At 42.3% G+C, this 24,912-nt stretch overlaps 1 protein-coding gene across 3 annotated transcripts in view; it reads left to right on the top strand.

Annotated features, from left to right (window-relative positions):
- The first annotated feature begins 3,110 nt into the window (after positions 1-3,110).
- Positions 3,111-24,912, top strand: part of MCF2L2 (MCF.2 cell line derived transforming sequence-like 2) — a 114,404-nt gene continuing 92,602 nt past the window's right edge. Inside the window, exons 1-3 of one of the 3 annotated variants that reach the window (XM_042820274.1) lie at positions 3,111-3,266; positions 10,194-10,277; positions 20,453-20,567. In XM_042820274.1, coding sequence (XP_042676208.1) covers positions 10,202-10,277; positions 20,453-20,567 — 191 coding nt within the window. In that variant the 5' untranslated portion in view covers positions 3,111-3,266; positions 10,194-10,201. Of the gene's footprint in view, positions 3,267-9,793; positions 10,025-10,193; positions 10,278-20,452; positions 20,568-24,912 lie in introns of those variants that run through there. The other 2 variants (XM_042820276.1, XM_042820275.1) reach the window with 2 other exon arrangements.

Below are 24,912 nucleotides of genomic sequence, written 5' to 3'. Positions count from 1 at the left end.
ATTTTATATTTATTATTCTCTGATATAAAATGCTACCTAGGGAAACTGGGATATTTCCTTTTTTTTTTTTTTTTTTTTTTTTTTCTTCCAGTCAGCTCACATTGGGAAGGAAATAACAGAAATATTCTGGTTTCCACTGGGATTTCTGTACCGAAGATCCTTATCTTAGATGCTTTTGTCTCTCTTCACCTCTTCCCACTGAGATGCAAGCTGCTTTGCTGCTATTGAACAGTACCGAATGCTGCTCACCTAGTCAAAAAGAGTCCAGAAAATGGTAATGAAAACAGAGAGGGCGCAGTCTGATTTCCATTTAAAAGTTCTGAGAAATAAATGCTGTGAAGAAGATCAAGAGAACAAATTCTCAAAGGGCAAGTTATATAGAGACCTTCTGGGTGTTTGTTTCCTCATTCCTTCTGGGATACCAGAACAAGAAACAACTCAGAAAAAAACGGAAAAGCATTAAACAAGGATAGACAGATTGCTGTAATTTGTAATGTTTTGTTAACGTGCAGAATTTAGTACTGCAAGGTGATCACTCAGTTTGTTCGGAAGACTTCAGGGAAAAGCGGTGCTGAATGTACAGGGAGGTCAGAGTCTGTGCAGAGCTCTCACCCTCGCGAGATTAGCTTGCTCCATAAGGTTTCTTTGTCACAAATTCTTCTCCTTCACCTATGTGACATTATCTAGTGGAACTACTGGGCTCAAGTAGAAAAGAATGTTTTGCTGCAGCAGTGCAGCTTCCTATCTATGAATATTTAGACTGTGCCAGGTGTCTTCTTTCACACATTTTTGTCCCTCTTGCATCATTCCATTTCTCAAGGGTACAGAATCCTCCAGCCTTCTACAGCAGACAAAAAGTATTGATCAAACATTTCTTATTTTACCTTTTTCAGCAAGTCTGTTCTGCACAGAGACTGAACACCTTTCCTATTAAGATCTTGCTCCTGTCTAAGTCACTGAACTCAGGGTTGCAGAGCTCCACTTACTTGTCTAAACCTCGGTCACTGCCTTGATAGAGGGCTCCACAGCAGCGCACTCTAGGGAACTACAGTCTGTATGGCTGAAGATCTGATTATTAAACTGAGATCCTGTTAATTAATAAGATCTGCTTAACTAATTAATTAATAATGCTCTGCTAGCATGAGGAGGAGCTAAGGTGAGATGGGAAGAGGTAAAGCAATGGGATTCTTACCACATCCTCCCTTCAGCCTGTGCAGGTTCACTTTACAGCTACACTCAGGAAAGACCATCTGCCAGTAAAAAGATATAAGTGAGAGAAATTACAAATTTTTATTTTTATGTTAGTCAAAACCAGAAAAATCATTGGGGTGGAAATTAAAGTGAGAGCTTTGAACACCAGCCAATTTCTCTATATCAGGGAAACTGCAGGGGAAACACTGGATTTGCATTTGACTACAGCCTTTAACATGAGATTAAAGAGCTTTCTAAAATGCTGGTTTAATCCAATTTCTGTGAACTTCTTGTGTGTTCAACAAGTCAAACACAATGAACATGGTGGTCCCTTCTGGTCCTGCAGTGGAAGAATCTAGGAGTTAGAGGCGGTAGGACATGAGCCGTTCCCTGCCGTGCTTTTGCAGTGCCGTACTTACAGCATGAACACATGGATGATGTATTCAGTTGGATGCTCAGGTGCTACAATGGAACTGAGAATCAGGTCCTTGAATGTATATGCTTTTTTTAAAGTAAACTTTTGTTGGTACTGCAGATGTCACCAGTAATTGGAAATTGAAGCATCAATACTCAATTCCAAATCTGGTGGGACAATATATGGATGGGACAAAATGTTGTTCAACTGACAGAGGCAGGAGCAAGCCTTCTAAACCTGGCAATAACATCCTGCAGAGGTACACTGAAATAACATTTACTGATTATGCGAATGAAACATACTTGATGCTTTAACATTTATCTATGAACTTGAGAAAGTTCTTATTTCTTGATGAACTTTAATTTGAGCATGCCTGTGAATTGAGGGGTGAATTTCTTTGTGTCCCTTTTCAGACAAGTTCATTCCTCTGCCCGTCCAGGAGCCCTGTAGCCATTTGTATTCCACCGCAGGATAACATTTAACCTTCTGCCTCCACAGCTGGATCTGCTCCTTAGTCTGCAACACTTCTACTGGACTTAAATGTTTTGTAGGATCTGACATGCTTACCAGCAAAGATTTATCACCTGACCCCTTGGAGAGCTTTACCCTCCTCTGCTCCCAGAGGAGACGAGCTTCTGCAGGAAGGCTGTGGGTGCTGCCCAGGAGAGGGCACTGCACTACGCTACTCCTTGGCTGTACCCAGCTCTGCCTTTCCCCGGGCTGGCATCAGAGCAGAGCTGGGTCCGGGACTGCAGCTGGGCTGTTGTGCGTTCACTGTGCTGAAGCTCCCACCCTCCCGAGGGCAAAATGTAGCTGGAATAGGAGACAGCTTGATTGTAAATCGTCTACATGTGAACATTAATGTCAGAGTGGAAAGCAGAGTAACATTAAGCATGTGCCACAGCTGGTAAATTTATTTGCTTAGCATGCAGTTTAGGAGAGGCTGCAGAAGGAAAGCACAATGTAAAAACATGCTCTGCATCTTGCTGCTCTCCTAGTCTACCTCCATCCACCAAGTCTGCAGCTGTCATATGTGTCTGGTGCTCTCGTATGGTGATGCTCTTCTTTGATTGGGCATTTGTCTGTAGTTACATACAGATTTCATGTCTTTTACTTTGTCTTTAAATAACAGTGCTTGTGCTCTGGCTTGCGGGTGTGCCTTTGGGGTAGTCCTCCAAGATAGCTATCCACAGCAGTACTGTTGGTTTCCGTTGGCCCTGAACACCCTACTATTTAACGTTATTTTAATGAGAGCGCTTTCTATGCCTTAGTTTAGGCAAGCAAATTTGTTTTGTCTCTGTAGGGATGTACTTTTATTTGTCTGTGCTAAGCTTCAAATGCCTCCAAAGCGTCCAAGGATCTGAGAGCAGGGCTGCCTGGGAGGGAAGAAGCCAGCTGCACCTTGGGGAGGGTTAAAGCTTGGGTATGGTGTGTGTCAGAGGTCTCTGCTGTGGGTTGCGTTGAAGCAGTTACTAAGCAATTTGTGCAGGCTGCTCCAGGAGAGCGTCAGCTCTTTGGTGCACCGCTGGTTAGATCCAGGACTGCTTCCTCTGAAGGCTGCCTCCCACCCCACCATCCTTTGCCTCTGCCTCATATCAACTCATTACCGCAGCAGGACTCCGGAGAAGCCAGCTTGCAACGCAAGGGAGGGCGTGTGCCTGTGAGTGCGTTTGTGGCTCTGAGGGGGAGCAGCTGCTCTTTGAAGTGCTTCTATTGCTTTTTCTAATGGGCATCTGAACTGAGGTGGTGGTGACAGCATGGAGAAAACTGCTGGAAGGGTGGCTGGGTCTCTGTAGGCAGACAGGGTGGCTGTGCGCACCGTCTGCCCCGTTGCTGAGCCATGTATCAGAGTGCTGCTGGCAGCAAAGGCTGCTGTGGCTCACTGTTTGTCTCCAATGGCAGTAACCAGGGAAATATTTTTGAGTTAACCGGTCTCTGTTCAAGAGTGAGCAAGAAAACAGTCCTTCAGCTCCTGACCTGGGTGGTCCTTTGTAATGTAATTTTGTGGGCAGTCACTAAAATGATTTTGCTGAATACAATAGTTCCGAACTGTTCAGTTCAGTTACTAAGATTTTCTTAGATAACATTTCAGCTGTGAAACTGTCTGCTGGCAAACTCTGGGGAGGAAGGAATGAAGTCTGCTAGCCAGTCTGCCACATCTCTTGATTGTATTAGCATTAAGGTATTATAGTGAATGTATTTTAGCTTTACAGATCGCTACATGTGGTTTTTGTTATTCATGATAGGTTTTAACAGTGTGAAAATATGAAACTATCTGCTATTGGATTCTGTTGTTTGGAATTCGTGTTCCAGCAATCCAGTGTAACTGTGAAGCATGGATTTTTGGGAAGGTAACTTTTCTCTGGCAAAAATTAGAAGCTATCAAGAAATGTTCAGTGCTGAGAGGCTAGAGAAGGTGCTGGGTTATGCTGCTGTAAATCTAGATTCAGTCCTTGAAGGTGTTGCTGAGATTAGACTTTGGCCTTGAGTGTCTTTTAATCAGGAAAGACTGTTTTGTAAGGGCACTGAACATAACATTTCCTATGTGATATCCCCACCTTTGTGCTACGTGACGTCAAGTATCATCTGTCTCAAAACAATTATTTTGCTGTGCAGATGATGTTGAATGGTGTTTCTTTTGTTCTTTGCTGTTTATGGCTGGTACACGATTTTACAACAGTACTGCATTGAGGGTTTTCATAATAGGATAGGATATAAAGCCACTTAAACTAAACAGTGAGAGTGTATGCTTTTGTAATTCTGTATAAGTTTTTGAAGTTTAACTTTTGTGGCAATCATTAATTATTTGTATACAGCAAAGAGCCAAACAAGAACAAAAAGATATTTTTTCAAGAAGTGGTTACCTGGAAAACGCAGCAAAATCAGTTTCTTTTGTCAGGAAAATCTATACCAAAATGTTTTAAAGTTGGCTCAGAAAGCTGAAATAAACCTTAGAGAGTGAATGGTAACAGCAACAGCACTGCATAGGATAGCAGCAGGGACCCTTGGGTTGGCCACAGCCTGCCCACCTGTTTGACTCAACTGAATAACTGATTTCTAAAGTACAGGTAAGCCTGACTGAGAGCCGTCAACTTCACTACTTCTGAGTCTTGGGATCCCCTCGGCTCAGGTTTTAATTCTGTGTCTGAACTTGCTGGCTGTTCTGCCATCTTAGAAAAAGATATTTAAATGTACACGTTCTTGGATTGCTGTTTTGTTAAACATTTCCTTGTTTCAGTGCGGCAGTGCAGAACCTTGCCCTAAGCATGTGCCTGCAGGGTGTGCAGCCACCAGGAAGCGTGGATCTAATGCCTCTGGTCTGGAGGGAAGTTCATGTTGGGGTCCAAAATAACTTGGTTTGCTTGCATTTCCCATGTAAGGAAGGAACACGCTGGACTCCTTGTGACTTGAAAAGCACTGCAAGCAAGTCCTCAAAAAGTCCTTGCAGTTTGCTACCAGCTGATGTGATCTGAGGATAAACCAGAAATTTTCGTGTTACATAACAGCAATGTTGACCTGCACACGAGTGGGAATTCTGATTCTTCACAGTGCCTGCCTGTAATACTGCAGAAGGATAAGAGAACGGATGGGATTTCCTTTGTGTTGCTACCTGGATTTTCAGTTCTTCGGAGTACAGCGAAATATCGGTAGCACTTGTGGCCAACTCATATCAGTAACTAATCTTACAGCTTTCTATCTGGGCTAGAAAAATAAACAGACTTTATCAAAAAGCAAACAAAGAGCACAAAAAGGAAGAGAAATAAACAGAATTTTTGAAAGATAAATTGAAATATAAAGCTTCTTTCTCTAGTGTAATAACTTGGAATTGCTTTTTGGTTTTACTTAGCTGTTTTACTTAAGGACTTGCATGGGAAATTCTGGTTGGACAGAGTGTTTCAGACTACCTGAACCTTCTTCAGTGGTGACATGCAAGCTTGCCTCTCTCCTTTGTGTGTTTAATTCTTAGAATCTAACCTAGCTCTGCTGTGCACTTTGCAAACTGTGTGGGTTGTTATTGATGGCCAGAAGATATTGTTTGACCTGTAGGTTAGATAGTAAACAACTAACTTCTGAGCTCTGGATTTGTGATGCCTTTTGGTAATTTTAAAGAAGAATGAGAATGCCTAACATTCAATGTCCTTTCATGCTCTTCAAATGAAATCTTTGACCATTTGCTTAACCCTGTCTGGCTCCTGTCATCAGCAGTCTGATTTTTTTCCCCAGATCCACAGTTTTGCTTCCAATGCTGCAAGGGTCATTCTTGCCTGAACTCGTGCAGTGTAGAAGTGGGCTGACGTACTCCAGCACTTTAGCAAATACTTTATTTCTCTCCCAGCTGTCTTTGTTCCCTACTTCTCCCACAGTATAATATAAATGTGAACTATGTATTAGACTGGCATTATGAAGAGATTAACTTTGCTCTGGAAATTTGTAACCCATTAATGCAAAATTAGTGACTTCAGATGGGGGAATTGAAGCAAGCCCCTCCCTCCTTGTCAAGAGAAGGCCAAGCAGTTGCAGCTTTCAGTCACTGAATAACAAAGAAGCCCCAGTGCCCTGTTATGGCTCCTTGCCTTTGGTTGTCCTTCATGGAGCAAAAGGCACTGCTGTGTCAATCTGCTTGGCACAATCCAGTCTTTCTCTCTAGCACATCATTTTTTGAACACTGTTGGAAACCATTAGTTGCCATTAGCATATAAACTGGATTCTCTCTGCTAAGAGAGGAGGGAACAAGATTTTATTCACTGTAGCTTTAATCAGCTGCTGTTGGCATAGCTCTGAAGGCAGCAGTCTGTGTGCTGTGCTCCAGACCTGCTGCAGGAATGGATACAGCTGTGATGAGGAATAAAATAGGCAAATGTGTGTGGAGGATAACCCAGGCATATTCCACTTCTGAGTGAGGAACTGTGAATGTAACTGAGTGCTTTTCCTCTTAAAATTTGGCAGTGCAATGTGAGCTGTCTTCCCTAGGGACGTGGGAGGGAGGAGTAGCAGTGCTGGGCAGATGGCTGTACTGACCACTTTTCTTTTTCTCCTTCCCACTTGGTAGAACAGCTTGGGAAACTGCACAAGGCCTAATGCTTCTGCAGTGAAACTGGTCTTACATGCAAAACTTGAATAAACAAGTGCTAGGAACTGAACATAGAGCAGTTTAAGAGAACAAGGAGTACATGAACAGACTTGTTTCATTTTTTTCCTGTAGTATCACATCTTTACTTACATTTTAATTGTCCTGGCAAGTTTAGTTAGTTCAAGTAGAAGATCTGCATTGTATGTGTGAAGATTGAACTTCAGTGACCTGTGCATGGTACTAGCATTGTATATTGCATAGTACTATTCGACCAATTAAACTGTTCTTTTTTAAATTTGAGAAGCTAAGCATGCCATCCTCTTCAAATAACCACACAGAAACTAGGAAATGCTTGACTGAAGATGACCAAGATAACTGTGTCCCAGCCCCTTGGCTGGTGTGTGCTTTGATATGGTCTCCAGTTGCACAGCTACACGTACCTTTGCTGGAGGAGGGGACTGCTCTGGAGTGACTAGGGGTTGCCAAACCCATGACTTGTCAGCTTTCTTAAACTTTCTCATTGACTTTTGTGCCCTGTGTAGTGAATAAAAATATGTCCAGAAGCTTTTCTGAAGCTATGAACCTACAGCTGCTAGGCTGACATGCTGATGTCATGCTGGTAAAGCAGCATTTTTAGCTGTGGTACATATCCCACAGGAAAAGAGTGTGTTGCTTTAGCTCAAGAGTCTGAACTCCAATCTTGTATGTATGTGGCTTGCAGTACACAGGCCAGGAAGCCCACAGGACATCCTGGGATGAAGTCTAGTCAACATTAGGCAAAATGTCTTGGCTTTAAAACAAACTCAGACTTGCAGGATTGTTTTTGGTTGGATTTTAAGAATTTTTTCCAGGCTTTTTTTCTAGTCAAAGATTAAAAACTTCCTTTATCAGCCCCAGGTAATCATGGGAGACAACCCTGTCCATGGAAGGGGAGTTGAAACTAGGTGGTCTTTAAGGTCCCTTTCAACCTAAGCCATTCTGTGGTTCTATGATATGTTTCCAAGGACTGGAACTTCTACTGCAGATTTTGTGCTGTCGTGATGTTACAAAATCATCAGTATTGGACAGTATATACCTGAAGCGCTATATTGGACAGTATATACCTGAAGGTCTAGATGCAAGAGGGCAGGTATTTCTTTGTGTTGTTGCTGCAGGCATTTCTTACCATGTGATGTGATTTGCCTTTGAGACCCACAAGACACTTTCCTTTATTGTTTCAGACTTCATTAATCTCCTGTTAGTTTTTTCTTCTGCTGCATCTTCTTCTCCACTCATGTCAGTGAGTGAGCTATGCGGTATTACTTTGAATGTGTGATTCTCAGTCAGCACAAGTATTTTATACCTCCTTTCTCATCATCTCACTGGCTCCTGCAGAGTTTGGGGTTTATGGAAAATCAGTCCCGTGTGGCTCACTGGAGCATGTCTTGCCCAGACAGGGAATCAGAAGAGATCTGCCTGGCACTCTACAGTTCTTCTTTCCATTACTCCATTTTATCCTTACACCACAACATTCTTGTGGTAGAAAAGCATCTTTAGAAACCAGAAATGAGCTACTTTTAAAACAAGCTGCTAAAGCAGCAATGTGAAGTAGGGTGGTGGGGTGGAATTCTGTTCTACTCAAGGCTATTTGGTATCAGTGATGCCTTCATGTTGGCAAACATTAAGAGCAAACCTTGCACTGACAGGCTGACTCACCCTGAAGCAGTGAGCAAGCCTGTGAGAGGCTAGAGATGGCAGCATGTTCTCTAGTTCATTTTCCCTCTCTGTTGAGCCTCCTTGTGGCAGTTTCTACCACTGCAGAAACCTTTGCTCCATTTATGTGACTGGTGTGAGCTCAGCCATGCTCACCCCGACCTGAGCACACTTGTCTACCTGCCGGGCTGCACAGTTGTTGCAATATCATTGCATCTTTCAGACACGGAAATCAGCAGTGCTTTCTTCATTGGATGCTCCAGGTTATCTCAGTTCTGAGACTTCATGTTCTGTTTACATATTTTAATTATTTTTTTTCCTACTTCCATATTTTTGGTATTAAGTCTAACCACCCATTTTCTCATGTCCACCTCTGTCTTACTGCCAACCTGTGGTTTGACAAGGACATATCTATTACTACTGAAGTGATTCAGGAATATTTCAAGTAGACTGTTTAAAGGATGCTAGGAATCTTTCTCCAAAGATACAGAGATGCTTGTCAGTACCTGTTGAAAATTGCATTCACATATCACCAGGCCCTTTTGTTATGGGGTCCTTGGAGGTAGTATTTATCTGCCCCTAAACAGGCTGTCATTTTACTCTTTTAAAGTGACTAGTGGAGAAATTGGGCTTATTGTGTACTTGGCTTCCTATTAAGTAACCTTGTATATTTTAGATAGTTTAGTTTTGCCTTTGCTTAGCTGCAAGCAAGTCCAGAATGGGATCTCTGAGGGAAACTGCAAACTGCAGCAAAACAGAAAATATAATAGATTACTGTTGATTTGTTTGCTTTGCCTGTTTCAGTTTCCTTAAAATGAGGAGTATTGTGCTGGTGACTCTTAGCTGGTATCTCTGTGCTTCCACCATACAGATAATGAACTATTTGTCTGGATCCTTCTTCCTTCCACCTGCTAGTTAAGCTGTTCACACTGAGTTTAGTAAAGAGACAAGATCTACAAAGCCAGGACTGGTTGTGCTGCATGGTGGCTAAAGGCCCAGTTGTAATAGGTACTGTGTAATATAAACCTGGATCCTGCCAGTTAAGCTGGTAGATAATCCCTGGTAAAGAAGTGTTGCTGGTTTAAACTGCAATAAAGAGCAGGAATTACCAGTCCCAGTTAGTGCCTGTTGCAGAAAGGTATCACATTAACTCAGTGTGAGATTATAGTTGCTGGTCACTATATAGGTCACACAATCTACACATGCATAAATATTGTGATGGTTTTTTCCCCAGCTGCTTATCAAGATATTTTTAACTTCTCAGTGTGCACTTTAAAAGAACAGGCTTTGTTTTCATGGCAAGAAAGCCTCACAGCCCTTATTTCCTCCTTTCACTATGTATTGCTTGTAGCGGAAAAAGCATCACGAAGGAAACTGTTCTGGGTTGGCTGCTTACACAGAGTCCTTAAGAAGAAACCAGGGAATTTGGAAAGAAATGTGTTCCTGTATCTGAAGTAGACTTTAGTGTCTGAAAGACTGAAAAGCTGCTTTAATATGAGAGCCCAGATTCAGTAGATAAACATGGAACATGAATTAGAGAGGGGCAAGCTGTCAACTTGAGCAAATCTGTGACAAGTTCTGGCACATCTGGTTTATGAAGAGCTCTCAGAAATTGCTAGGCAATAGATAGAAGTAAGTAGGCTGAGGATGAGACCGTAAGTACCATAAACTTCTCCATGTTGGTCATATCACATCTGCACGAATAGTCGAGCCAGGCTCTTTTCATTCGAGTATCGTCTTTGTTTGGCTGAGTTCTTGGAGGATGTAGAAGTTGTCATTAGGGTTTCATTAACTCACTGGAGATTTCTGTTTTCACCTGTGCAGATGAAATCATGCAGCAGGAGATACGGCCGCTGGTTGCAGTGGATATAATAGAACAGCTACACAGACAATTTGCTATCTTGTCAGGTAAGAAGTTTCTCATAATTACATTCTGGGATTCTCTTGGAAATGTGCTGGAATCTGTCATACTGACTGTTACTATTCAGTTCTGCACAGCAGTCACAATAGCAGTTCTATATTGCCAGTGAAAAGGCCTGTCATAATCAGACCCTTACAGTTCATAGAACTGATAAATGCCAGCCTACTGTGTCTCTTTTTTTGAGACAAGTTAATTTTCTGTGCTTTTCACAATGGTAAGAAAATAAATAAACCTTTTTGTACAAGAATTTGCACAATGTCCAAGCATGCTGTTTGTGGGAAAAGTTTTGGTTTATCAGGGAGTTATTCATGTCCTTCCCCCTCTTCCTCATTTGCCTTTGTTTTGGAAATGATTCATTTCTATAGTGTAAGGTTCTAATCTTTTAAAGATTTGATTATTCCATAATCCTTTGTTTGCTTGAAGTTTGCAATCACACAAAGTGACGCAGTTTCTGCCCCAGAGAAATAGCTGATACTGAAATATCTGCCAAATTATTTAACACACTTTGGCTACTGCAGAAGAGAAATCCTTAACTGGGTCCTAAAATGGCTTCTTTATACATTTTTAAATGCTGACTTCAGGGTCTCTGGCAACTCCTTTTGTCTCTGCCTGTTCTGCAAATAAGGAAACTGAGAATTTGCCTTTCTTCTTCCCCATAGACACACAGTAAATTATCATCAGTTTCCACAAAATACTCAGATGGTCATAAGGTATTGTTGGACAGCCTGTTCCTCTCTAGTGGAGAGGAACACTGGGTACACAGTACAGAGTACACAGACACAGCTCTGCAGATGATCAGCTCAGCAGGCCCAATCCCTACTGCATCTTGCACTGTTAAGGACACTCCAAGCTGCCGACTGAAATCCTGGCCTAATGTTACATGAACAGATTTGCAGGCAGTGGGTTGGACATCTCTGCTGTAGAGGATAGCGAGTAAGCTGGTATTGCTGTGAAGTGCACAGATCCCATGCAAGGTCACAGAAGGAGCAGGAGCTCAGGAAAAGCTGGGAGCACCTTCTGCTTTATGCTATGCTTTATGCTTCACTGCAGAAATGACTGAGTGGGAGATGAGAATTTCCTAATGTGGGGTCTGTTGTCAAATTTGAAACCAGTTATCGTAAAGAACTTCATCAGGAATGCTGTTCACATCCCTTTTATTAGTGTTAAACTGACTGTAAAGTATTCTAAATACAAGGAAGGAAGTGGGGAGATCTAATCATTCATTGTTCAGCTCCTTTTTGGGCTCAATAATGGCTTCAGCCAGATCACGACTGGGCTATTTTTCTGCTCGTCGTAAGCAAGAAAACACTTATCAAGGGGTCTCTCTAGAATGCTCTGCTTGCTTTTTCCACTCACCAAACACATAAAGCTATTCAAACCAATATTGTTTTCAAGGCCTTTGATTTAACTGAGACTCAAGTGTCTGAAAATGTTTATATTGGTGTAAAAAGCATGGCATATTAGGAATTCAGTGCCTCATGTGCAATGTCTATCTGGTAAATGTACAGAGGACCACTTTTCTTAATCTCCATTAGCTTGTAACATTTAAGAACAGTAATAAAAACTGTGCCTGGCATGGAATGAGCAACTGGTGGAAAGTGCCTCACTCGAGGAAGAAAAATCCATTTCTAGTTCCAGCTAGTAACATTCAACATGCCACAGAAATGCAAGGGGTAAATATGTATTAAAGAAAGAAAAAAGCCTTATGGACATATCATCTCAGCAGTGCCTGTATTCTCATGCTATTATAGCAAATCCAACTCTTCCCATTGATCTGCTTCTTTTATTCTTAGAAGTGGTTAGAAAGAGGTTTAAATAAAACTGTTTAATCCTAAGGTACTTCAACACTCTTGAAGATAATTTTTCAGGGATGGCAGGGGCTGAGAGGAATCAGCATGCAAATACGCGTAACAGAGACCAAAAGCCTCTCACATTCCACCTACGTAAATAATCCTATTTGTAGATTTCTTAGGTTAACCTAAATTCTTATCTGTGCAGTCCAGAAATAATACCCTGATAAGAAACAGGGCAGCACAGTTAAGACTGAAGTCTTTTTAGAAATTAAGAAGTTTACAGCTATATTTGGAAACCCAGGTGCCCCTGCTGAAGTCTCTGAAATGCCTGCGGCAGCCCTTTACAGGACATAACCTGCTCAGAAGTTTCTTTTGCCCAGTATTGTATGGCTGCTGACCACTGGTGGGCTGAGAAAAATGTAAGAACAGAAATATTCCTTTTTGTCCCTTTGCTGCAAACTGAGATTTAGCCAAAGCCAGAAATAGACATACTTCTAAAAACACATTTCTCTAAGGGTTACCTGTTTTTTCCGGCAGCAAAATGAGATTCTGGTGTTTTGATTTGTTTGTTTGTTTTTCATTGAGTGAAAACAAATCTGGCTGCTCTCCTGCCTCACTTACTAAATTAATTCACACATAATTACCTCATATTCTGTTATTTTTTTTCTGTTGTGTAACTGTTCTTTTTCCTCACAGCACGCTGCTTTTCATTGTGCACGAGCAACCACAAATATTTTGGTGCTTCATTTTGGTGCTTTCTTACATGGAGACCGAAAATCTCCTGATATGTTGCTTATTTCCTGGTCTTCCATGCTGTCACACTGCAGCTCAGTAGCCATTCTGTGATAAAACTCTCTGCTCTTTACTCTCATCACAGTAGGCAGGAAGGCACTCCCTGATTGCCTGCAGACTGTTTTGGGCTGCTGGATCATGAACTTTACTGAATAGTTTTATAAAAGTGGTCTATTATGTTTTATAATACGTGGGAATATTTCTTTGACTTAGGCTGCAACCACCAGAGAGCATCTGATACCTCTGCCAGGCATGCACATGCAGAGCTCAGTGATGTTAGCAATGCCAGTCCAGTTTGTGCCACAGCACAGCCTCTGGCACTTTTGAGCTCTCCTGTCCAGTCCTGTAGCCCTCAGATCCATCTGTCCAGTGATAATGAGAATCACTAGTCGACTTTTACAGAGTTTGTTTCTAGCTAATGATTTTGGTTAATATCAGCTTTTTCTTAACAGCTGGCAGATGAGGTCAGGGTTAATGAAATCATGATATTCCTGTGCAGAAAAGCAGAGAAGAGAGTAGAACGATTTAAACCAAAGGCTCATTTTTTCCTCTGGACATGATTCCTTAGAAGTACTTTCCTCAACTACTGCTGCATAAAAACTTCTTGGAAGAGGATCTGGCTGTCTTATTGTAAAGCAGTTGATGGGAGCTATGCAGCTAGCTAATAAATCTGATGTTTGATTATGTCACTGTCTAGTTACAATGAATGTATTGGACACTGAGAGCATTCTGTGTGTCCTGGTCCTTTAGCTACCAGACTGACATCTTGGTTAGTACTGTTCTGTCCTTGCCAAGAAAAGGGAAACACTCCCAGTGTTCTTTGCAGGACTGCCATGGTCATGGAAGAGGCTGTAGTGTGAAAAGGTCCTTGATCACGTAGCTCTACTTCGGTCACCTCTTCCATCTGCTGATCTAGCCTTGCTGAGCTTCTGAGATGTAGTGAGAGTGCTGGCTCTTGTGGTTAAATTCCAGTTTTGAAACCACTGCTGCCTCTTTCCTTACCCTGAAAAACGATCTCTCAGTTATGGGATTACAGCTGTGACAACATAGGAGTGCTTTGCACACCTAAACAGCAATGTTTGTGTTACTGTAGCTGTTAAGGGTACGATACCACAGGGCTGGGTAGTGCTAAGAAGTCATTCTTTTCCTGACCTAAACCAGTTTTTACTGAAGAATGGAGACCTCTGGTAAAATACTCTTCCTGTCCTGCTGATGGACTAATAACCCACTCTACTAACCTGCTCTTATGAACTAATATCAAACTCCTTTTTATCTGCAGCTTCACAGTCTGTTCTTATCTCTAATCACTCTAAGAGCCTAATCTGCCAGTCGCAGCAATAATGGATCATGTTGATAAAACACAAATTTATTAGACAAGCTATCATGAAATGTGTTAGCAGACATTCATTTGCTTTCTGTTCTGCTAAATCAGTGCACTCCAGCTGATTGGTAACTGACTCTAAAGCCAGTTTATTTCCAAAGCCTGGAGGGCATTTGGCCATCTGCTTCCTGCTCAAACTGAGCTTTTTGGAAAACCTGGCCTGACCCTGCTGAAAGGACCATTTGGAGCTTGTCTGAAAATCTAAACCCAGGAAGTATGGTTCAACTTCAGTGAGAAATTCAGCATTCACAACCCTTAATGGACGCTGAGAAACAAAACAAAAGCTATTCCAGAGCACGGAAAAAGCAAGCCTGACCTAGGCAGAGAAAATTCAGCCAAGACATGACTGAACCCTTCATCTATCTGACCACAAGATGACTTGTACTCAGCTCTGCTATGACTAAGGGAGCTTTCTGCATGTGGGCAAACAAAAGTAGTTTGGCTGCACATCAGCAAAGTTTGAAAGAAAACTGCAATATTAACTGATGAGTTGGTGTCTGTGGCTGGCTGGGGACGTGTGCACTGCAGCCAGACTTTTGAAACTCTTCCTGCTGATAGCCTGTATTATTATTATTTTTTTCCATTTTGTTTTATTTTCCCAAGGGATTCAGAATACTTGGTAATACATGGTTAGAAATCACGAGTCTAGCTGTTACTATTACAAAAAGAGCTTCTTGATGTGGAATGGGACTTGAATGTATCCCATAAGCATCTAAACCCTTCCTTTACTTGGTGCCTGGTTGGAAATCATAGGTGAAACAGAAATGGGGGGTGCTTGACTTTGTAGGACCCCAGCTGTGTCCGGGAACTTAGCCTGTAATTATAACTGCTTGTTGCTATTACATCTGTCATCCCAACATGCAACTCCAGCTGTGTGAGCTCTCAGAATGCAGCACTCACACCTCATTTGTCAATCACACCCTTCATACTGCTAAGAAAAAATTAAACTTTGCTGCCACATCCTATTATCCCTCATGCATATTCTTGCTCTAAAATGCTTCAGCTATTTTATTGCTGCAGCTGAATTCTGGCCTCACGTTCATTGTAATAGCTAACCAGGATGCACTGACACTTAGGTGTTACTGTGTCCTGTGATTTACAAATTTGTCTTAAGAACTTGAAAAATATCTAATAGGGGCAACTGGGACTCTGTGCTGTGTACCTGGGCCCTGGACCCCATGCCTTGCAGTCCCTTTATTCAGTTTATATGCCATCCCTCCTACTTTTTTCCCTTCCACATTTGCTGTGTACTTCTGTGCTGTCACCCAGGTTCTTCCTGTCCCTTTGCCCTTAAACCACAAGGGAATAGGAAAAACACGGAGCAAGATGGGGAACAAAATAAGGAAAGTGCACAGGAAGAGGAGAGAAGGAGAGAATCCTGTGAGGCAGGATTCTGGCTACCTGCAGAGGTAGAGAGCAAAAAGAAGCTGAACCTCTTGAGGGAAGTTGATGAATTGATGAGTGGCAGCATGTATTGTGCTCAGGGATAGGTGAGTCTTTACTGACAAGTCTGGGACCAGCTCTGACAGCAGCCTGGATGTGACTGTGAGCAGCAGTGATGGGCAGCTGCCAGTGGGGGCCTGGTGTCCTCAGGGCGGGGTCAGGAGTGAGCCTGGCGTGAGTTCAGCCTGAGGATGGCCCTGAACCTCCTCTCACCCCCCTCCTGCCAGCTGAACCTCCAGCACTGGTTGCTGCTGTGTGCAAAGGCGCCCTTCACTGTCACCGGCTCCTCTGTCCTTGGCCTGCAGCCAGCGTCTGGGGCTGCCAGGTGCTGGAGGAGGCTGAGTGCTCCAAGAGAGCTACAGGGTGGCATCTAATGGTGCCCGGAGCTGCTGCAGGTAGGCAAGACAGAGGCCTGTGCATTGCCTGAAGACAGCTGCCAGGCCCAGCTGTGCTGCTGTCTCTTTGTTCAGTGTATCTCCTCTGACTGTACCAAACTCAAGCTATTATAGCCTGCTCCTCCCATGCAGCATGTGAGCTCAGCTCATGCCTCACGTTGCTTTGGCTTTTTGTCAATCTCCAATGCTCCTGGCAGTCCTTGGCCCCCTTACTTTGTTGCACAGACACTGCTGAATGGTATGGACGTGCCCCGGCTAGCCATAGTGTAATTCCGCTCAGCTTTATGCTGCCTTCATGTTTCATTCTGCTTAGTGCTTCTTTTCAGTCTTCCTCCTTCTGCCTTTACTTTCTACTTCAAATGCCTTTTTCTTGTTTTGAGAGGAGTTTCTCTGTTGCCCTTCAGTGGACCTGTTGGAGCTCGTTCTATCCTTGGCTGCCTTAGTAATGAATTGTAAAATTTTCTGGTCAGCAATTAGGGTTTTTTTCCTCTCTAGTGATGTGTAGAAGCATGAGTTTTAGACACGATCCTGGCAAAAACAGTGACTCTATACAGAGCCTTTCGACCGAATTCCATGTGCTCAATCCTAATGGCTGTGGAACTCAGTGAAGACTGTCCCTGCTGGTTTTTAATTTGTGTCCCCTGCCAAAGCGTTGAAGAGCCAGCAGCAGTATTTCAAGAATGGGAAGAAATCTCTTGACAACTGCCCAGAACAAGGAGTAATGATGGCTCAGGGAAAAAGAAGGGGCTGCATCTTGCCAGTTCTGCAGAAATTTGCATACTGCAGCAATCTTGGTTTGATGTCAGGGGAAAAAAAAGGCACGGAACTCTTCTCATTGAAAAGAGAGCATTTTAGATACCCTTGATGTATAAGTAGCTTCTACTTCATCTGTATAACTGGATATGGATTGTTTTCCCTACAAATGCTCCAGATTTAGATGTGAGAGGGACCTGTTCTTAATATTCGCATTATGACTTGTCCCCCAGCACTTTGGGCATTCCTGCTTTTTCTCTATGATAATGTTTAAGAATTTTCCATTACAAATCCTCCTCAAATTTCACTCTCATTCGGTAGTATGGTAGTGTAACAGGAACTGAGAGCTTCCTATCTTTATTTGAAATACAGCTATATTAAAGAACTTTTTGAGCATTCTTCTGTCTTAGTTGTAGCAGTAGGCGATAGCTTAACTTCAGAGAGTGAGATGGGGGCCCAAGAACTCTTAAGGTTGTGCTGCAGATGGCTTATTATAGGAGAAGACCCTGTGACAAAAATATATGCCCACATACTTAGTATGCCTCATCACCCTCTCTTATCTAATTCAGCAAAAAGAGGCTAGAGGAACTCAGAAGTGAACGTGGGTGTAAAAGAACAAGAAGAACAAGAAGATAAAAGGGACATAAAGGACATTTGAATCATAGAATCTTTTGAGTTGGAAGGAACCTTTAAAGGCCATGTAGTTCAGCTCCTCTGCAATGAACAGGGACACGTACAGCTCCATCAGGTACTCAGAGCCCCATCCAGCCTGACCTCGAGTGTCTCCAGGGACAGAGAGAGCATCACCACCTCTGTGGGCAGTGTCATAAGTGCCAGGAGAAACTTGTGGTTTATACAAATTGTGAGTGTGACTGCAGGTAAACGAAACTATCGGGTGCTTGAAGGAGATGATCTAGGGGAACCTTTACTTTGTTCTCCAGATGCAAGTATTTCTGCTTTAGCCTTCATATTTCAGGTTATTACATTTCCCACATTTTAAGAGAATATTTACGTTTCTGAAATACCTGAGTAGCAAAACACGGTGCCCAGGAACCAGGTGTTGAATATCATGGAGCGCACCGAACTCTGCACGAAGAGTCAGAGCAGCCAAGCGTCCTGCTTTGTATTTCTGGCGGTTACTGTTCGTGCCCAGGAGGTGTCAGTAAGTATCTGTAACAAACCTGACTGGCGCTGGCTGGAGGTCCTGATCTCTTGGCTGCTGCAAACGGTCTGACTTATGGGAAACTCTTGACTAATTTTTCCCTGACAGTGTATTCTGCACCAACACTGACTGCAGATCATGCAGCATGTGTGCCTTGAGGCCGATGAGTCAGGCATCAGCACTTACCCCTTCCCAGATCAATGTGGAGACTGTGGCTCTGTACAGAATTTGAAATTGGTCCAATGCAGTGTGAATGGTAATGTTTTTTTCCCAGTGTTTTGGCTGAATGCCACTTGAACTGCTGTAGGCCTGTTTTCTCCCTAGCAGGGTGAGTTTGTTGGGTTATTTAACATAACTGAATCATTTTTACTTGTAACTAAAAGTCATATTTGACTTTCAGAGAGAAAAATGGTGTCAAAAAGCATTGTTCTGACAAGGTAACACTTCACAAGAAGTCAAGGAAGAAAAGAGTTTCCATGTTCAGAATTTTAAGGAGATTTTCTCGGACTGAATGAGAAAAGCTGTTTTAATAATAAAGGAAAAAGCTGGTTGGCTGTCCAACAGTGGCAGAATCGAGCTAGTTCTATTAAATGAACAGCAGCAGGATCCATGACTAATATAAAGCTGCAGAGCAGTACGGAGGATCCACTTTCTTTTTTCCAGGTTCTGTAGGAAAAAAGTATGGATTAATGAGTTAAAGGTAAAGGCTTGTTGTAGGCAGTGTAGTGGGGGAGGATGGAGAGTGTTCATACCAGCTGTTTAATAAAACAGAGTTTTTGCACCTATTTCATCCAAACATTATGTTCCTCAGCATCCCAGCTCTCCATGGGTGGATGACAGAATCCAGCTGAGTGGGAGGGTTGGGCAGAGGCAGGATCAGGACTAGTAAGGAACTCTGCGTGGAAAGAGCTGGGAATCAGTGGAGCGTATCTTTGCAGTGGCCACCAGACAGGAGCAGGAAGAGCTGGTTTGTGGCATCAGCTGTGGTTAACAAAAGGGAAAAGCAGTGGTCTGTGGAAGCAGACTTGGATTTGGAGGATACTTTAAAGCAGTGAGGGTTTGTATTTTTTCCATGAGGTTCTGCTTCCTCCTTATGCTCCTTATGGGACAATGTACTGAATAACTTCCTTAACAAAGCGCACTGATTTTTGTGTCAGTTTCACAGCTTGTCCTTCGCTAAAGGGAAACCCAAAGCATGGCCTTTCTTTGGGCAAAACTACTGTGAGTGATAAATGACTAGGAAAGCTCTGTGCTGCAGGTCTGCGCTCATTGTTGAGTTTGTAGGAAAGGCTTTGGCCAGCTGAAAAACAGAAGGGCTTATTCAGAGATTGCAGAAAGTGGAGAAAGACTCAGTGAAAAGCAATATTGTATCCTTAATGCCCTGTCTGAGCAGCATAAGACGCTTGTTTGAAATATATGTATATATATATTGATTGATTTGTACTCCATTATGTGCTACTCCCTTATTTGCCTATGCTATGCTTTGAGTCCAAGCTGGTGAGAAAAGTCCTGTTAACTCTGCTGTGGCACAAGTGATGCCCAGGTTTGATATCAGAATCAAATTAGGACTGGTCCTGTGAGTAAACAGGATTTATGCTGTGTACTACAGCATCTCCTATTGCTGAGCATTGGGTCAGGAGAACTGCCCTGTTACAAAGCATTCAACTCCATGGTTACTTAGGTCTCATGATGTTTGAATCAAGATGTTTGGATCAGGAAGTCTTTCAGGTAGGAGCTCTTCTTGACTTTGCTGCCTATGACTTTCATGTCATATGTAATGAAGATTGATGTAAAGAAACAAGGAAGGAAAGTAGTCCTCATTAAATATTCTCAGTACTTTGAGCATGTTCTTAACAAAGAACAAACTAAGACTAGACTGATTTTCAGCCTGTGTCACGAGTTATACAAATGTATTCAGTGTTTGTTTGCTCTCTCGCTTTGTTTCCTTCATATGTAGAAGGTGTCAAAAATGTTGTACAAATATATAGGGAAATGTTGTAATGTTATCACAAGAAATTACTTGGAAATAGAAAACAAAATAATCGAAGAAAATAATTAATCAAATTATGCAGAACATTCATGGAAAAAACTGGATTTGAGGTTAGAATCTCATGTGGAGTAAAATGGCGTAATAAAGCTATGGTGAGTTGTAGTACCAAATAGGAAGGCCATAGAATTATGGAACGGTTTGAGTTGGAGGAGACCTTAAAGATGAAGTGGTTCCAACCCCGCTGCCATGGGCAGGGGCACCTTCCAGCAGATCAGGTGCTCAAAACCTCATCTGGCCTGGCCTTGAACACTTCCAGATGATTGTTAGAGCTCCTTTATCTTGTGTATACAGGATCTGGATGTTTTTTAGTGAGCGATGTGCCAATGTTTACTGACCAGTTTGTCCCATGATATAAAATTGCTCTCTAATCTATTTACAATCTTTCTTTCACAGGAGGAAGAGGGAAGGATGGAGCACCAATTATTACCTTCCCAGAGTTTGCAGGATTCAGTGAAATACCTGATGAGGATTTTCTGAATGTGGTCACGTACCTAACCAGCATTCCCAGGTAAGACTAAGCATAAATGCCTGTTTGTTTCCAAGAGAGCTTTGCTTCTTCAATGGCTCACTACTCTTAGTGGTGCTACCGGTATCTGCCAGCAATTCTGCATCCATCCAGCCAGGATGATACAAATGATTGTATGCAAGAAGCCCTGGGAACCACTTATATCATTTGCATGGGAAAGAAATCTGCACACAAAACAGGTTTTCTGTTCAGGGCTTTAACTGGGTGAGAGGATGCAAAGATCTGAAAGGTAGCCTTAAAAGTAGCAGATCGAAATTGGGGCTATTTGTGATAACACTTGGGGACACAAAATTTAACAAGTGAAGGGATCTGGAAAGAGCTAAGCTTACATAGGGCCTGTTACTGTTTGTTCTGTGTGTATCTGTGTGAGAAGAGAGGAGAGTCTTTGTTCAAGCAACAGGCACTGTAGAAAGGCATATAATGTTAATCTATCTCATGTCTCTGTCCTTCAAAGAAGAGATTTCTTGACATTGCCCAAGGAATATACCAAGCTCTGACTGGGCAGGCTAGCTTCACTTGAACAATTGTTAATACCAAATGTTGGTGAAAATGCATCTGATGAGAATCTCTCTCCCTCCGCCCCAGGAAATGGAAGTGCAAAGGTTTTTGTTTTTGTTTTCTTTGTATAAACATACAGTTTATTTCATGACAGCCTACAAGCCAGGGCTTGGAATTGCATAGGATATATAGGCAGATGAGCAAAGTTAACAGCACAGGCATCATGCTCTAAGTTTACCAAGTGTCATACAGGGAGGGCTGCAGAAGATGGGAAATGTTGTTGGGAATGAGAATCTGTGACCTTGTGGTTGGCTGGCTTAGGGACATGTCAAACAAGCTGAGGGCTGTGTGTGGGTTGTGTTCTCGGGAGCAGACATATTGAAAGCCTTATCATAGTGAAAGAATGAAAAATAGCAGAGATAGTGCTCTCATGGAACAACTACCAGCGAGTCACTGAAGGAAGGTGGGAATGAGAGGTGGGTGCCTTGTTGACAGGGTTCTGGCAGCACCTTGTGCTTTCTGGTGCTTTGTTTATTGGGAATCTGCTCTACTAGGATGTTTTCTTTGCTGTTTGCCTGCAGCTGTGCAAGTGATTAAAACAAACTCACTTCTACTACTCTGAGGAAACAGGCTAAGGCATGGCTGCTGAATTACTTTTTGTTTATTCAAAAAGGGAGCTTAATATTTTTGCAGTCCCCTGATCCTGTCTCTGGACCATGGCTGTTTGTGCTAGTTAGAAGCACAGCAGGGATTTATTATTTCCTGTGGTCTCATATATAAAGGTGCTTAGAGGATGATGAGGGGAAAACGTGCCTCCTTCAAGTTTAGGTAAGAAGTTTTCCAGCTCCACCTACATGTGTTTCTCCTATGGAGTTGCCAAAGCAAGCTGAGAGAAACCACACACTGTGAGTTTAACAGCTTCATTGTTTCACTGAACTCTGTAGGTCCTTTGTTCTATCAGGAGAAACTCTTTTATTTCTTTACTAGCTTTATAATTGGATCACCATCTTCAGGGATTAATAAAGCAGCAATAGTAGCTAGTTTGCTGATTCTTTGTATTTGATATGCTACAGCGATTCCCAGTAGCGTCATATTTTGGAGAAGTGACGCATTACATTGTCAGCCTGATGGACAGAAATACTTCATGCTTCCTCAGCCACATCACCTGGTGAACACCAAAGCAATGAGCAGTGAATGAATTCTTAAGACTTAACAGGTCATGAGAACTGCAAGACACCATTTTTAGATGGTAAGGTATGCACAGGTAGTATCTTACACTACAGACAAGCTCACCAGAATTTGTGTTGAGTAAGTGAGTATCAGTTTGATTTGAATTACCTGTTCAGAGTCAGCGACAGGCTGGAATGTGAACCTACCTTTTCTGTGTAACAGAGCATTGATCTCCCTCTTAGGTTCAATCAGAGATCACACAGTCAGGATCACACCAGTTATCCAAGGGGTTTTCTGGTTTTTGTTGTAGTGCATTTAGAAAGATTGACTGTACATTTCTTTATTTTCTATTTGAAACTTGTCATCTTTTGTGTAGAATTGAGGGATGAAGGTATTAATTTAGAAGAGGAAGAACCTGAGTGGCAAGCTTTGGTTGGGTGACTTATGGCATAGTTCTAAGAACTCAAATCTTCGTGTGCATAAATAGTGAACCTGTTTGGGTGCAGCACAGCTTTGTTAATCTGCAGTTGGTTGATACATGCACAGAGAGTGAGTCCTTCCTTCATCTCAGCAGGCTGCAAAGGGACTACATTTGTTACTTTATTCAATGCTACTGTATGATGTGTACTGTGACAGCTTTCTGGTGCATGTGATCTTGCTGCTAGTACTTCACATTTTGTTTTATTCTTCAGGAGGATGTTTAAGTATCAAATAACAGGATAAAGGTTAGAGAATAGTGTCAAACTCTAGAAGAGTTACAGAGGGTATGGTCATAAATCAGGTAGGATGAAGTATCATTTGAAGAGCAGTTCCCCTCGTTTAGGGTAGAAGGTAGTTCCATGTTGATAGCTCCATAAGCCAGAGAAATTGGTGTAGTTTTTCAGACAGCTCTAGAGAGAATATTTGTCTTTTGTAGTGTCTGCATCTCTGTATCCTGCAGAATAAGATTTATTGTTCAGGTAAGGTCTGTGGTCACAAATGACATCATTCAGTGAGTTGGTAACTTCCTAAGTTCCTCTGGAATGGCTGGTCTTCAAAGCCCATAATGGCAAAACATTAAAAAGATAAGGGTGGATAACAAGTGTTGTTATTTGGATGCACAGGCATTACCTTGTCTTTGAAGCTGCTGAGTAAATTTGCTTTTTCAGCCGTGGCATAATGCAGTATTTTGCTGTAAGCAAACATAGCATTTCTAGGCTTTAAAATATGAACTGCTTTCAAGGATGGCAGATCAGCCCCGTGAGACTTTTGTAATCTTATCAATTTTCCTTCTACTTCAAAACCTGGTCATGAGAGTCCCCCACAGAAAGGGCATAAACATTGGATGGTATGGCATATGCAAATACATGTCTCTATATGTGGATGCTTATAGTAGATATCTGTAGTAGGCCCTTTTTTGCTCACTTTACAGCCAGAACTCCGTTCTCTTCCAACTAAAGCAGACTGCTTTGATAAACAGATGCTCTCCTCTCATTCCCAAAGAGGTCAGGAAATTCGGCATCTTCGGGCCTTCTCAAATCGGTGTACAAGGGCTAACCTGAATTCAGAGCTGGGGATGGAGCAGCTTACTGAATTACAAACATTTCATTCGGGGAAAGGGACCTTACTTGCCAGCCGTGTGTTACAGTACTGTCACTGAGAAATCATTGACAGTGTCTGTGTTTTTAGGCAAACTGCCTTTTTCTGGATACGTGTGTGAATGGGGTCTCAGCTGGACATCAGCTTGCACTGACGCTGCCATTTTGGCAAGGTTCTGTCCCTCAGCCACTTGCTTGTGTGCATCCCTTAGTATTCAGACCTTGGCATGGCCTTTCTTTTCGGTGTGCTGACTGAAACAAGATCACTTGCTGACACTCTCTGTTTCCCTGGCTAAACTTAGGTCTTAAATCAGCCCTGTCTAGTCAAAAAAACAAAAACAAAAAACAAAAAAAAGCACTGCAGAAGGCTGAGGTCCAGCTGTGTACCAGCTTCACAAGCCTATTTTCAGGTTTTTTTGTGTTCAGAGGTACATCTCTTGTCAGGACCTTCTTCATGTTGCATCAGCCACCTGTAGCCATTGGGATTTACAACATACAGTCTGCCAGAATGATCCTGGGTGATGTAGACAACCCCTCACATTTCATCTGTGATCTGCTCTCCTTTAGATCGTGTGATCTTTATAGCATGCACACAAGTTATAGTTCTGCTTTCCTTTGATATTTCCTTGTATTTAAACCCAAGAATAAATCCAGTATATCAGTACCTGCTTCACCTTCTATTTCCTCAGCCTGTCTCTTTAACTGACCTGCAGTGCTGTGTGATTTGCAGTGGCAACTGGTGAGCAGTGCTTCTATTCCTATATGTTCATTATTCCCCAGCCCTCCCCTATGACTGTTCTTGCCAAGCCTCATTTCATGAGAAAATTCCTTTTCTGCTCCTCTTGTATTTTCTTGTCTGTATCTATATTTCATAAGCTCTTATCTATGAAATTAATTTTTGTTATTGTAACTGATGCCTGGATGCTTTTGTGCTGTTACAAATCCCTGTGGCAGAAGAACATTCAAAAAAATGAACTGCTAGATCATGGGAAGGTACTTGAGAAAAGACAAACGTGTCTCTTCTAAGTGATTTATTCTCTACGTGTTTGAGGGACTGTTAAAAATGAAACCTAAGAGTTAGT

The sequence above is a fragment of the Centrocercus urophasianus genome, unplaced genomic scaffold, assembly GCF_019232065.1.
Source record: "Centrocercus urophasianus isolate 14NV4802_14NV808 unplaced genomic scaffold, USGS_Curo_1.0 seq_19, whole genome shotgun sequence".
Classification (NCBI taxonomy): Eukaryota; Metazoa; Chordata; class Aves; order Galliformes; family Phasianidae; genus Centrocercus; species Centrocercus urophasianus.
The sequence above is the reverse complement of the archived record's forward strand: the minus strand, read 5'-3'. Positions and strand labels throughout refer to the sequence as shown.